This window comes from Podarcis cretensis (genome assembly GCF_951804945.1).
Source record: "Podarcis cretensis genome assembly, chromosome: 8".
Classification (NCBI taxonomy): Eukaryota; Metazoa; Chordata; class Lepidosauria; order Squamata; family Lacertidae; genus Podarcis; species Podarcis cretensis.
In genome coordinates this window covers 28,886,880-28,902,321 of record NC_137177.1, presented here as the reverse complement: position 1 = coordinate 28,902,321, position 15,442 = coordinate 28,886,880, and the positions used below count along the sequence as shown (strand labels likewise).

The following is a 15,442-nucleotide window of genomic DNA, read 5'->3' as shown; positions in this document are numbered from 1 at the left end:
GCAAAGTTTGCAACCGGGAGCAGCTACTTCCAGGTTACCGGAGCTCATAACCCGCAGCGTGCACAACCAGAGGCGTTCGCAACCAGAGGTGCCACTGTATAAATAAACCATATTTCATACATATATCACAAAGACATCATGTTCTCCACTGTGCCTCATTTCCCAAGGAAAAATGAACCCTGGAATCTCGCACTGCTTGGAGACTGGGGCGCCATGAAACACTACTTTCAGAAATAAATATACTACTCTGGAAACAAGCTTAATTATTGCAAAGCATGACATTATTATCACCATCCCTTCTGTATTCAATGTCCAGGCAGTTCGTGTTGGTCCTCGTGTAGCCTAACCATCCATGTACAAGAAAGAGGTAGCAGAAGACTTGAGGGAACCCCAAGGTTTGCAGAAGTACAAAAATACTTCAGGGTGGAAAATCATAGAGGATAGGAAAGGGAAGACCCGCCTCCCACAAGAGCATATCGGGAATGAGAATGTCCAGTGGTCACAATGCCAGCTGAGAGGAGAGAAAGCCAGGAGGAAACATCAATATGTGTTTGTGACTACTGGTAACTAATTTTGCACCCTGTAATGGTTCTAGGGGTTGCTCATGTGTAAGCCGGTGCTTATCTCCCCGGCTGGGTGCAAACACCTGGCTGGGTTGCCAAAGTGAACCTTTTCTGTCCGGACAGCCACTCACCCGTGGCTGACTCAATCGCTGGCAGAATCCGTCAGTGGGCGTTTCTTAAACTTCTTCCAGCAAAGAAGCTCTTTGATGCCTAGTCTCCTCCTACTCTCTCTGCGCGAAAGCCTTCTGCGCAAGGAGGGCATGGGCAACGGAGGACCCCTACTCTCCCCGCTGGTCCCAGGCAAGGAGTCATGGGACCGCCTCGCCGCTTCCCCCATCTGCCCCCCTTCTCCACTGGTGCTACGCTGATTCTCTTCCCCAGAAGATGGGCTGCTTCTCCCGATCCCTGGACGCTCTCTGGAATCCCTCTGGCTTTTGCTCTCTCCCTCCGGCACTGATGGCAGTTCCCTGACACACCCCTATCAAAGTTGTCTCTACAGACGATGTCCTAGTTATACTGCTGTCGAAAGGGTTGCTGTGGGGATGAACGAGACAGAAGACTATAAAACATTTGGCTTGTGAAAATTGCTTTATAGAAACAAATGGCAGAAACAGGCCCATTAAAATGTATAAAATATCAGACAGACAGGAAAAATCACACACAACATGACCTTCCCAGCCTTAGTTCCTGCAAAATTCTGCATAACTCCCTGAAATTTCCTTTATATGAAACTCTGAATTGCATCATATTCATTAGGTGAACACCAAACACATTCAGAAATAGTGTATATCTGGTATATCTCTCTTGAAAGGATACCACTTTAGAATTCCGATGTGTGAGCATGTTGCTTCCCCAGAGAGAAATCACTGCCATGTGGGAAAGGAGCATGTTCTGGACCAATTTGCTCCCTAACATGATAGGTTTTGTTCTTTAAATTTAAAAAATGTTCATGATTAAGTATGGCCATTTGAAGAGATTAAGATCATCTTTCCAAAATGTTGTACAAGACCAAAAGTGGCTGTGTTGAGATATAAACAACCCCCCAACACACACAGGGATGGTCACATGCAGCCTTCAAAATAATGCCATGCAGCCCATGGGGCTTTTGCTCCTAACCCCTCTTCATCTTCTCTGCTAACTATAGTCTAGAATGATGCCACATTTCTGTGTCCCGAGAGGTTTCTCCCCCCCCCTCACTTTTAAGCACCAGAAATAACTTGAAGAAGCAATTCCACCAGGTATTCTGAAATGGCACTCTTCCGAGAGGTCTACTTTAAAAGCAAGGGCTTTTTAGTGCGACTGAAAGCAAGACTCAAGCCAGCTAAAAGCCACACCTTTGATTTAAGAGGTTTGAAGAGCACCCCATTTCCAACCAAGCCCACCCCACCCCTTTAAGGAAGCTCATAAGTGCCAATCCACACAACTCTTCCGACAGGGTGAAGTCAAATCAGATGGCTGCATTTTGAAAAGCAATGAAGATTCCAACCAGGTGGGTGGCCACAGACTGTCTCAAGACACAAGGCCTTGTCGTCTTGCCACATGCCACCGGTAGTCAGGAGTATTTCTACAAACTTGCTTGGGGCACTGAAGTGCAACATTATCAGCCCCTTTAGGCCGCAAGTCTATGAATGCTTACTTGGGAGTCAGGAGCCCTACTGGACACAGCAGAGCCTACCTCTGAGCAAATTAAGGAGGATGTTGACAAGCTGGAACGTGTGCAGAGAAGGGCAACCGAGATGATCAAGGGTCTGGAAACCAAGCCTTATGAGGAACAGTCGAAGGAGCTGGGTATGTTTATCCTGGAAAAGAGGAGACTGAGAGGAGATTTGACAGCCATCTTCAAATATCTAAAGGGCTGTCACATGGAAGATGGAATTTTGTCCTGTTCTGGAGGGTAGAACTCGAACCAATGACTTCAAGTGACAAGAAAGGAGATTCTGACTAAATAACAGAAAGAATGTTCTGTCAGCAAGAGCTGTTCAACAGCGGAATGGACTCCCTTGGAAGGTGGTGGACTCTCCTTCCTTGGAGATTTTTAAGTAGAGGTTGGATGGCCATCTGTCAGGGATGCTTTAGCTGAGATTCCTGCATTGCAGGGGGTTGGACTAGATGACCCTTGGGATCCCTTCCAACTCTCCAATTCTATGAAATGTTCATAGGCTCTTCCTGAGGTTAAATGCCTTTAAACCAGTGGTGACTGACCTACTGTCTTCTGACTGTTGTTGCACTAAAGCTGCCCTTATCACTGACTATTGCTGGCTGGGGCTGATGGAATTCCAGTAACACCTGGAGGGTTGCAGGTGAGCCACTGCTGCTTTAAATGAAGAAGGAGAAGCCTTTTTTCATCAGCTGCATAATTAACATGGGGATTTATCGGCACAAGATTTCTCAATGGTCACAAGCACAGACGGTCTTTTAAAACAAGACACACACAGGCTTGCAAACCATAGAATCGTAGAGTTGGAAGAGACCACGAGAAACATTTAGTCCAACCCCCCTGCAATGCAGAAACCTTTTTGCCCAACGTGGAGCTCGAACCCACAGCCCTGGGATTAAGAGTCTCATGCTTCACCAACTGAGCTGGCACCTCCAGGCAAAGTACACCCTGGTGTTCAGGGAAGTGCTATCCACAAAACACCCCACCAAAGAGCTTTACAGGCATCTCTGGTTGGGGGTGGAACATGTGCTCAGCGGCAAAGCAGAGGGCAGTAGGCCACAGGTCGAATCCTGGCTGCCTCCAGTGAAAAGGCGCAGCTGCCAGTCAGCATAAATCCTGGGGTAGATGGTCACATGACCTGGCCTGGTATGGCAGCTTCCTGTGTTCCTGCTGGAGACAGAATGTTGCTTTAGATCAGGGATGGGGAATGTCAGGCCTGGGGGCTGAACGTGGCCCTATAGGCCTCCCTATCCAGCCCCCTGGACCAGGCCATATGCACTCCTAAGCTACACCCATCGCCAGCTGAGCTTTGCATCCTCCTTGAGTGTCTTTGGTTGGCTGAAACATGTCACTGAACTCTAATAATGCCTCTTTGCTTGCCTGGATGGAGGACAGAGGGGTGTGGGTGTTTAGGAATTACCATCCTGTACAAAGGATGCCCACTTTTGTCTCTGGCCCTGGAAGGTTGCCCAGAATGGAATTCAACCTTCAAGATAAAAAAAGGTCCCCAGCCCTGCTTTAATTGGTCCTTTGGCCTAACCACTTGTGTGTGTGTGTGTGTGTTCATTTTACTTTTAAAATCCAGCCACAAAAGCCAGCCCTACACTAGATAAACACATACAAGACACTCATTTTTCCCTGGATGCATCACATTCACCTAAATTACTAGGGTGAGCTTTACTCCAAATATTACCATTCGGCTTTACCCCATCCAAAGGGTTACGGGGTTCCACTCCTTAAGGCACGTAAACATGGCAGCTTCCCAACTAGTTGGATGATTGTTGTTGCACCTGACAGGAATGATATTTTTCTCTGGGACACCCCTACCTTGTGGAAAGCCAGAAGGCAAGCTATGAAGGCACCACAGTCTGACCCAACCTTGCTAGGGTCCCTTCCCCCTGCATCTGTGGAGATGCACCATGGGGTCTGTGACTGCATAGGTCAGGCATGCCGAAAGAGCATCAAGGGATGGCTTTGGCATGGAGCAAAGTTGGCATGTGCCCAGAGGCCGTTGATGCTTGAAGGACCCTCCCACCTAGTCAAGTATGGACCTGGTGCTAGCCTTCATCCATCTCTCCTGGAACTCTTCCACCACTGAGAAGACCAGAAGGGAAGACATATTAAGTGTATGAGTAACTGTCTCTCTCAAAGGGAAGGCAGGGGGAAACAGAACCACCTCCTGGAAAGTCCTATTGCATCCAGGAAGCAGGCCTCTTCCTCCCACAAGATGGCTGTGCTCATGTCACTTCCTTTCTGGTGCAATATCTGACCCACCCTCGCTGCTGCTCGGATGTAGTAAGCAACCCAAAAGTGAGCAAGCGACGTGCTCTTAACCATAGGAAGAAACACCAGTTGTGCCAGGCAAAAATGTCCAGTCCTCTGAATTACAGTGACACAGGCACACCCAAAGCGAGAACAAGGAAACTGGCAGATCAACACCCACCCACCCTCTGTTCCCCCACTCTGTCCTTCTCACTCCTCTTTCCGATGCAGTTTGCGCTGCACTCTGGCAGTCATGAGGAGGGCCGTAAAGAAGCAGATGGACGCCACGAAAAGGCATAGGGAAGAAAAAAGTGGAGCCAGGTCGCCGTGGAGCCGTGAGTAGATGGGCAACCTTGTTTCGTAATCCAGAAGCACCGCCTCCACCTGGGTGAGGGTGCAAAGCATCAGGAAGACGTGGAAGATCTGGTGCCCCTGGCCCACAAAGTGGCACTTGCCGGGAAACCACTTTTCGGGGTAGGGGTAGGCAAAGAAGAAGGCCGCAATCAGGAAAAAAAGGACGTGGCACTTGTGGTATAAAATGGCCACATCTGTGAGCCCGGAGGAAGGGGAGACGTAGATGCGGTGCAGCACCGGGCTGATGTCCAAGGCGTACGCCAGGGCAGAGGGCATTTCCTGGCAGAGCCTGCCCCGCAGGGAAGAGAGGTGAGGGCTCCTGTATTTGGCATAGCAGGAGCCGGCGCACGAGAGCCAGGCAAGCAAAATGGCTCCCGGGATGTAGAAGCCCGCAACCCTTGCGTGCCACTCCGGCTCAATGGCGTAATAGTAATGCACCAGAGCACTGCTGTACTGGTATGTGGCTACGCCCACGTAGTCCAGGAAGAAAAACGCACAGTGCCAGAACTCAGACTTGGCCTGCAGGAGGTGTGCCAGGGTGCTGAAGGTTGCGTAGATGACCGAGGAGGCGGCGATGACGAAGAGGGGCTGCGTGTGAGGGTCGCCTAGGAAGTCCACTGCCTGCGAGAGCCGCCAGAACCTCACCACCAGGACCAAGGCGGCCACCAGGTGCGTCCAGACATTGACGGCCTCGTTGTGCCGCTGGAAAAGCGAGAGGAAGTAGAACTTCCAGGTCTGGTTGAGGGGCCGGTAGCCGGCATGGATGTAGGGCTTCTGGAAAAGCCGGGGCACGTCCGATGCCTCCACCGTGCAGGAGGCTGAGGGGAGGGCCTCCTCCAGCAGTCGAGGGACTTTCCAGACGTGCTGGGCACTGATGAAGAGGCGGCTGAGCTTTTCGGACACGATCGTTGCCATGGCAGGAATGGGCAGGCCCTGCAGAGCAAAACAACCCCTTTCAGGAAGAAAAGAGGAGGAAGCAGAGTTGGGTTTGTGTTGGTTTGCATTTTGAAACAATGGATGCAATAACTGACAGTGGCTGAAACGGGAGCCACTGGGGGAACAGGGGGAATTGGGAGAGCAGATGGCTGCTTGGGGAGCAGAGGAGAAGCTCAGCAGTGTAATCCTAACCCTACTTACCTGGGAGTAAGCCCCACTGCAGTCAATAAGGCTGAGTTCTGAGCAGTCATGGTTAGATTGTAGACTGTTAGCGTACAATCCTAGGCGCAGCAGGAGGAAGCCCCTTTGAGCAAAGTGAGGCAACTTATAGGTAAACATGCAGAGGAATTGCACTGCCTGGCTCTGATACTTAGCTGGAAAGAAGACCCTTTGAAGGAAGTGGGTCTTGCTTCTGAAATGAAATGTGGCCTTGCAAAAAGGAGCTATTCCCTTTAGAGTAAGGAGGGAAAGGTGTAAACTATGTGGGCAGTATTATAACATGAATCTATGTAACGTTTTTTCACTCCTGCTTTGATTACATCAATCACTTTTGCAAGGCAAGAGGTGAGAAGCTGAGAATGAGCTTGCGAGGAGGCACACCGTGGGCAGACGGTCAGGCAGAGAAGCGCAACAGCGGCTTATCAGTGGTCCACTGTTTGCAGACTAAACTTAGTGGCCTGGTTCACAAATAAAGCTAAGCCATTATTAACGTTAAGCAAAGCAAAGTTCATAAACCAAGAAAAAGCCATGGATTGCAGGTGTGCCTTTTTGTAGTTAATACACAATAATTAAGCCATTGGGTTGACTTGAGCAATCAAATCATGATAGAGGAAGAACAACACTGGAGATACGGGATTCTGGCCAGCTGGCTAGCAGTAGCCAGCAGCTTACTTTGTACAACAGCATTCGAGCTAAATCCATTACAGCAGGCTACCTGAGCAATGGGAAATTAGGATTCCAACACCTGTATCCTTTAAGATCCAAGAACACTCAGCTTCCATCCCAGATTTTACCAAGTTCTTTCATCAAGCCAGGGGGAAAAAATCCTGTTTCACGCTTCTAACTTTTGTAACTACAACTCTAGATTTTTTGTCAAATAGATTGGTGTGTGTGTATGGAAATTCTTCTTCCTTTTTTTTAAAATCCCCAAAATGAATGAAATAATTAATCAACAACAAAAGCATTGCCTGGCCCTGATTTCCACCACCATTAAACTGCAACCTCCTCCTTCCAGGAAACGCCTTCTGTTCAAAGGCATTTTTTCATCTGTTGCCAAAGATGGGCTTGGTCAGAATTCCTAACACCACAAGCACCCCCTCCTAGCCAAAGGTTCGTCTGGCTGAGATCACTTTCTTAACATAACAAACATGGGGTTTTTTTGCAGTGCTCAGAGGGAAAATGCCAGGCTCTCTTCTACTCTGAATCAAGCCATGGGGAGCCAGAACCTGACTAAATACCAAGGCAGGCAATTTAGCAGTCTTAAGTCAGGATGGATGTAGTGAGAGTGATTAGGTGGCAGCTGAAGGGAGCCTTCTCTCTGAAACCTTGGAGCCCCCTTTCCCAACAGGGTGCCCAGCAAAGTTTCAGGTGAAGGGCTGGCTCTCCCTTCAACTACTAACTGATTTCACCACCTGCCACCCCAAGAGTGGCTGTTCCTCAGCACTTCTGAGCAGGCCTTGTATATTGAGGATGTGTACCTGTTACTGTTAAATATGCTTACAAAAATAAGCATACTGTATTTACTACACCAACTCTGCTAAAAAGAGCAAGACATCCTGCTTATTCAGTGATAGGTGACTTTTTTGAGACAATGAAAGTAACATGAGGGAATATGCACGCGTCAGTCTTTGAATCAGCTGAAAGTCTGATGATCATTAGACTTCCAATTCTCCCACAGGCTGCCAACAGCACTAATAGCAACCTCCTCCCAGTTTTCCCCCACAACCCAAGAGCCTGGATACATAACAGAACCCCATTGTTATATAATGCAAAGGGATGAAGGCGGGGTTTGAATTGTTTATATAGGAACGGACCCGTAAGCAGCTGCTTAAGCCGGAATCCATGTGAGAACTTGTTTATTTTCCTGCATTCAGAAATTCCAATACCACCTCTTCTTTCTTTTAAAAATAAAGATGCCTGCGAGACTTCGCATTCTCTTTAACACCTCACCCAACATTTGCAAGCCCTGGCTTGCTTTGCCTCTCCCTGTACTCAAACGTTTGGTTCCATATTTTAAAGTTGTGAAACACTCTCTTTTTTAAAAAAGCCATATACACTGGCTGACCGACGCTCTTTTTCCAAGCAAGGTATACACACCCCGCCAGCAATGGAAAGATCCACAAGCTGATTGCCCCATTTTATAGCCCTAAATCCAGGAGAGAAAAAAACACCTCACGCCCATTTTAGAAGAAAAACTGGTCTCCCCACCCGAGTTCCCTCCTATTAGGGAAGCTCCCTGATCGCCCCATAGTTTAAACTGACCAACTTTTCTTACGAACTACCAAGATGTTAAAAAGTTTGAGCCGTTAAAAGCTTGCAGACTAATCCTATGCACGTTTACTCTGGAGCAAGTCCTCGTGAGCTGTGTGGGGTTTATTCCGAAGAGTAGCCAAGCCGCAAAGGAAACCGTGAATCCTGTGCACACTTGCTAGAGAGTAAGTGCCGCCTGATGTCTCTGGGGTTTTACTTCTAAAGCAAGCTTGCATAGGATTGGGGAGCAAAGGAAACTGCCCCCCACCCACCCACCCACCTTAACTCAAAAGCGCGCGCACTTTCCTCAGTTTCTTTAAACGCCTCCCGGACTCGCGTTGCATTATGCAAATAATTGCTCCCCGCAGAAATCTCTCATCCCCGGTTTGCTCTATTACTACACAGTCCCGTCGCACTGGGCATCTTGTCCCTTGAAAAGAGGGGGACCCCCATTTTCTCACTCCGGTGCCCCCCCTCCTCTTACCGATCGCCAGCAGCTTCTTCCTGAGGATGCTCGTCTGAAAGCGCCGAAGGAAGAGCAAAAAGAGAGAGGCGCCGACCCAGCCTAGCCGGGCAAGGCCGCCCCTCTGCGGCAACAGCCGCCTCTCCCCAAGAGACCCGCCTCGTCTGTTTTGCTTTTTCCCACGCAGCTGCAGGCAGAAACCAAACAGAAGCGCCGCCGAAGACTTCGGACCAACGAGGCGCTGCGCCCCCTGGAGGTTGCAGCCGACACCCGAAAGTAGCGCCGGGCGGGAGAAAGGCGCGCGGGGGGGGGACCCCAATGCGGAAGCTGCAGGACGTGCATGCTGCGTTTCCCTTCCTCAGACTCCGAGGGAAGATGCATGTGGGGAATCCCGGGAAGCGCAGCTTTTCTCGCCTCATGTGCCAAAAATTCCATCCTCTGTGCAGTCATTAAAGGCAGAGGAGCCCCGTTCTCCGTGTCCTTATCCCCAATCGCCTCTGTTGCAAAACAGGAGCTGCCATAAGGCATGGAGGAGATAACCTGAGATGGTCCATTGCAGGCTTCCTCAACCTCGGCCCTCCAGATGTTTTTTGGCCTACAACTCCCATGATCCCTAGCTAGCAGGACCAGTGGTCAGGGATGGTGGGAATTGTAGTCTCAAAACATCTGGAGGGCAGAGGTTGAGGACGCCTAGTCCAATGCCTGCCAACCCATTGGACTCTGCACTAGGATCCTGCACTGTTCCTCTGGGTCCTGGGCAGCTTCTTTCCGCTTTATGTTTACATGGACCCCAATGGGAAGCAGCAAAGAATCATAGAATTGGAGAGTAGGAAGGGACCCCAAGGGCCATCTAGTTCAACCCCCTGCAATGCAGGAATTCTGCCCACCACCATCCTTGAGTGGGCTCCAACCACCGACCTTCTGCCTTAGCAGAAATTCACCAGTGTAGGGACTCCCAGAAAATGACTGCTTTGCTTCTCATTGGTTTTTGCTGTTGCATCACTCTGTGTCAACTTATCCAGACCCATGGGCGTAGCCAAGAGGGGGCAGGGGGTAGCTGCCCCTCCCCAAATCAATAAAAATACATAGCTAACTGAAGCGCTGCCCTCCCCCACAAATCCTGGCTACACCCACGTCCAGACCCACTGTCCCTAGACTAACTGCAAGGTTTGTCCAGGAAAGCTAAACCAGGAGCCCAGGTTCATGAAGGAAAGTGTTTGTCTCTACACATGCTTCCGCACACACTGTTCCAAGAAAACATGCCCAGAATGTTCAGTTCATATTGAGTTCACTGATCCCACGAAAAACATGGTATTCTGACCTGTTCTTAATGCATAGTTGATCACATCTATGGAGCGTGATTGATATGTCCTTTTAAGTTTCACATTATCCATCATAAGTATTTGTTTTAGGTCTTGTTCTATTAATCATTACTTATAATTTAATTAGGAGGTTTTTATGCCTGTCTAGTTCTGTGCTCCCTTTCCCAGCCTTTAATCTATTGGTGATTAATACCTATATGTATTCTTTGTTTTGTACTTGTATTAACCAATCAGCACCAAGCACATATGTGGCATGTATTCTTTGCTTTGTACTTGTGTTAACCAATCAGCAACAAGCACATATGTGGCAATATTGTAATATTCAATAAAAGGGACTCCCCAAGACATGCTCAGGAGGATGCCTCCCATATGACACCTGCTACTCGTCTGTCGTTTATTCCAACCCAACATCTGGTGACCCTGACATGATAGCCAGATCCCTTCGCAGCCATCCTCATACTTCACTCGACTGGAAAAGTCTCAGCGCGCTACTTCGTGAGTATGGAAGGGGAATTGACAAAATTCCAGCAGGAGCATGCCAAAGAATTGCTCCATCTAGTTAGACAGTGGGTGGTGGGTGCTCATATCTCTTTGAAAGAAATTGAACAATTGTTATGTGAGATTGCTTGCCAGTGTCCCTGGTACCCGGAAGCTGGTTCTTTAGGGTCAGAGACTTGGCAAAAGATCGGAAAAACCCTCTTTGCAGAACCAAGGGCTCCGATTCAATGTCAGCTCACTTGGCAAAAATGTGCAGATGCCGTCGCTAAATTAGGACCACAGGCAACCCCGACGGCACCTGCCCTTCTGGCCGCTGCAGACGATCCCCCCCCCCCTTATCCAAAGCTTTTGCCTCCATCGCAACCTTGCCAAACCCTCCCTATGCCTCACCCCACAAACCCATCCACCCCCCCATCCCTCCTTCGCCTGCTTTGCCTGCCACAGCCCCTGCATGTTCCTCCACCAGAGCTGTGCGCGCCGCGCTTTCTCAAGCTAGAGGAAGAGGCTGGATGGGCTGGGGAGATGCCATCTGCTTTTCCTATCTCCTATACAAACCCCGGCACAGCGCAACAACAGGTGATGTATGAGACACTTTCTTACTCTGTTTTAAGGGAATTAAGGAAAGCCATCACTGATTCTGGCCTTAAATCTTCTTATGTGCTGGGGATGCTGGAGGGGATTGCAAATGGCTATATAATGCTACCTCAAGATTGGAAGGATTTGATGCGCATGCTTTTATCTCCTGCTCAGTATGTAGTTTTTGAAAGTGAATTTAAGCATAGCGCATTAGCCCTGGCTGATCCACAGTATTCAGCCAACCAACTTTTTGGTGCTGGTCAGTATGAAAATATTACAGCCCAGGCGCAATTGACACCTTTACATTTCAGTCGCACCGCGACCTGTGTACAACACGCCTTTCGGAAAGTCCCTGTCTCAGGGCAACCATTGAGCTCCTTTGTTAATATTAAGCAACAACATTCGGAGCCTTACCACCAATTTATGGACAGATTGAAGGAATCAGTCTCCAGGCAGATTGACAATACTACAGCTCAGAATGAGCTGATGAAAAAATTGGCTTTTGAAAATGTAAACACTGACTGCAGAAAGGCTTTGCAGTCTATCATACACCGCCCCAAATATGACCTGGCCGATATGATCCAAGCCTGTACAGATGTCGGCAGCCAGAGCCAAGCAATGTCTTTGCTTGCCGGTGCCATCCAAGCTGGAAATAAGCCAACTGGTAATTGCTTTAACTGCAAGCACCCTGGTCACTTTGCCAAAGAATGCAGAGCCCCTGGCGGGGGGGGCAAACAGGAATGGTGATGCCAATAAGGCTAGGCCTTGCAAAAAATGCCCAAAATGCGGAAAAGGCTATTATTGGGCAAATCAATGCAGGAGTTTGGGAAACTCCATGCCGGCCCCGCTCTCGGGCCAGAACAAATAGAGAGCTCTCCGCCGCTAGTTTCCTCCATTGAAAAATCCTCTAAAGCTACACCCTCTGATTTTACCATTGATTTAATTAATCAGGAAACTAAAGACACTGTTTTAACTGGTGAAATTGTGCTCATGCCCACCCAATTGGCGGGCCCACTTCCACCTAAGGTCGCAGGCTTAATTTTGCCCAAATTCTCTGCGGCCGAAGGAATCCTGGTTATTCCAGGGGTCCTAGATCCTGATTATGTAGGTACAATCATGGTTCGACTTTGGAGCCATATGCCCATGCAGCTAAAGAAGGGTGAGTCTTGGGCGCATTTGGTAGTGCTCCCTTCTCATCCTACTGCTTCTATTATGGATAGTAATTTGCACCAGCTCTCTCCTCTCTCTCCGCAGCTATTAGCTGTAATCCAGAGGATCGGTGAACAGAAACTTCTTCGTAAGTATAAAATTAATGGCAAAGTTCTGGAAGGCTTGATTGACACGGGCGCAGATATTTCTGTAATATCCAGTAATTGCTGGGACCCCACGTGGCCCCTCTGCAGTTTGGGGTGTGGGTGGACCTCAAACCTCTTCCAAAAGCATACAGTGGCTGCCTGTTTCTTTGCCTGATAGCTCTGAAACCATTGCATACATCCAGCCCTGTGTGCTGAAAATCCTCCCAGATGACACCACCACTCGTCTGTCGTTTATTTCAACCCAACAGGTTCAGACAACACACTAAACCAAATCATACCTTAGCACAACAGCAAAGGACCAGGGAACAAAGCAGCCACAATCACCTTTCATAGATCCTATGCTTTCATGCTAAGACAGGTGTGGAAAAGTTCTGGGGCACAGGCCAAATTAGGCCCAGCACAAACCCCAAGTAGGTTCAGGAGGCCTTGTTCCCTAAACTACACTCACTTGGAATGGAGTAAATGCATGGCTGAAGCAGCTGTGACCTACTTGTGTGAGAAACTTTTCACAGCCAATCCCTGCAGAAAACATTTTTGCCCAACTCAGGTCTAGCAAAGTCCCATGCCGCGCGTTTCCCGTGCCCAACACCCAGCAGGCTGTTTGGGAAATGCTGCACAAGGGACATCCACCTTTTGATTCACCCAACGGCTAATTTAGTCTTCCCCCTACCCCATGGCAAAGCCATTATGGGAAAAATCATACTATTAAGTAAGTTGTATGAATTTCACTTCTGAGTTTTATGCTATCAAACATTGTTTACCTGCATTTATGTGCTACAACCATTTGAATATAAATGTGTACTGCATACTGGTAATCTTATTTGCCCAGTTTGGAATTCATTGATATTTTACTAACTAGATAGCAAGCTAAATCTGAAGTACTGAATAATGCAAAATCTGTTACAAGTCCAAATGGCTGCTAGCAAAGGCACACTAAGCTGTATATAGTGTTGGACCATATGCACAGCTATTAATAATTTAGAAGTTTTGAAAACTTCTCAATACTCTTCCACCACCCACAGTAAGGTAAAAGTAAAGGTACCCCTGCCCGTACAGGCCAGTCTTGACAGACTCTGGGGTTGTGCGCCCATCTCACTTAAGAGGCCAGGGGCCAGCGCTGTCCGGAGACACTTCCGGGTCACGTGGCCAGCGTGACATCGCTGCTCTGGCCAGAGCCAGAGCCGCACACGGAAACGCCGTTTACCTTCCCGCTGGTAAGCGGTCCCTATTTATCTACTTGCACCCGGAGGTGCTTTCAAACTGCTAGGTTGGCAGGCGCTGGGACCGAGCAGCGGGAGCGCACCCCGCCGCAGGGATTCGAACCGCCGACCTTTCGATCGGCAAGCCCTAGGCGCTGAGGCTTTTACCCACAGCGCCACCCGCGTCCCACCCACAGTACACACCTTTTTTATTTATATTTATTTATATTTATTTATATGGAACGCGAGTGGCGCTGTGGGTAAAACCTCAGCGCCTAGAACTTGCCGATCGCATGGTTGGCGGTTCGAATCCCCGCAGCGGGGTGCGCTCCCGTCGTTTGGTCCCAGCGCCTGCCAACCTAGCAGTTCAAAAGCACCTCCAGGTGCAAGTAGATAAATAGGGACCACTTACCAGCGGGAAGGTAAACGGCGTTCTGTGTGCTGCGCTGGCTCGCCAGATGCAGCTTGTCATGCTGGCCATGTGACCCAGAAGTGTCTGCGGACAGCGCTGGCTCCCGGCCTATAGAGATGAGCACACAACCCTAGAGTCTGGAAAGACTGGCCCGAACGGGCAGGGGTACCTTTACCTATATTTATTTATATATAGTCTTTCATCAAAGATCTCAGGGTGGTCCACAAAATAAAAATTCTTATTCATGGGGTAGAGAATTAAGCCACTGCTTATTTGTCCCATTAAGTTTTAAAAACCCTGCTTGTGCTTTTTTCAGAGCAGCCTCTCCTGCATGCCTGGCTCATCCCTTCAGATGGCAGCTGCATTGTGCTGTTATATTTGTTGTTTAGTAAAGTCCGACTCTTCGTGACCCCATGGACCAGAGCACGCCGGGCACTCCTGTCTTCCACTGCCTCCCACAGTTTGGTCAAACATCTCGTCCTCTGTCGTCCCCTTCTCCTTGTGCCCTAAATCTTTCCCAACATCAGGGTCTTTTCCAGGGAGTCTTCTCTTCTCATGAGGTGGCCAAAGTATTCGAGTCTCAACTATAGTAAATAGTTATATTAATTAATTTACCCATTTCTAGTCTCTGCACTCAGGACTTGACAGCAGAAAGTACCAGAAAGCCATGTCAACTGATATGTTTCTTCATCATTACCTTGTGAACTTTGGTATCAAACAAACTTTTTACCTGCACAAGGTCTGTTAAGCAAGATATTTCCATCTGGTGCATAGCTAGAGGACAAGTGATGCAAAATATTGAATTATTCCAGACTATGGGAGTTTGTGTGCCTCCAGACTTGCCACTATTTTGCAGGAGTGATTCAAGCACATACAAGAACTTTAGCTTTGGACAACTGTGGTCTGTCACCCTAGTGCATCAATTTTCATTTTTAAAAACCTTGTTTTAAGTGATGGGGAAATGCCCTGAGAAGTGTGGGGTGGGGAATCAATGAACAGTAAGACATGTAGACAATCCCACAAGCAAATTGGGATACTCAATAAAGACCAGATGTCTAACTGCCACCTAAGCTTTGTGCAAGCAAATCAAATTGAAAGTTCTAAGGAGCCCTTAGCAACAGAACAGGGACAAGACTATCCTGGATGCACTTACCTCAAGTCCCATTGAGGTAAGCAGGAATGCACTGAGACCCTATTTCTCCAAGAAAACTTGGGAGATATGTTTTAAGAATATTTCCCAGTTAGCAATTACACACATATTCAGCATTCATTGTTCTCCATCCCCCCACATGTTAAAGCATCACAAGCGCTTTCGGTGTCAAGGTATTTACTATTTATAGGCAGCAAGGAAAAGAAACCAATTTAGTTATGTCTATTTATTGATGGCTGACTAAATCTAATAGGTTACAGAGTAA

General features: G+C 48.4%; 1 protein-coding gene across 3 annotated transcripts in view; it reads right to left on the bottom strand.

The window, feature by feature from the left end:
* Window positions 1–9,138, bottom strand: part of LOC307222458 (membrane progestin receptor alpha-like) — a 31,088-nt gene extending 21,950 nt beyond the window's left edge. The window contains exons 1-2 of one of the 3 annotated variants that reach the window (XM_079987751.1): window positions 8,726–9,138; window positions 1,133–5,788 (exon numbers count right to left, since the gene is read on the bottom strand). In XM_079987751.1, the coding sequence (XP_079843877.1) occupies window positions 4,693–5,788; window positions 8,726–9,123 (1,494 nt within the window). In that variant the 5' untranslated portion in view covers window positions 9,124–9,138 and the 3' untranslated portion in view covers window positions 1,133–4,692. Of the gene's footprint in view, window positions 1–1,132; window positions 5,789–8,725 lie in introns of those variants that run through there. The other 2 variants (XM_079987752.1, XM_079987750.1) reach the window with 2 other exon arrangements.
* Window positions 9,139–15,442: the final 6,304 nt, after the last annotated feature.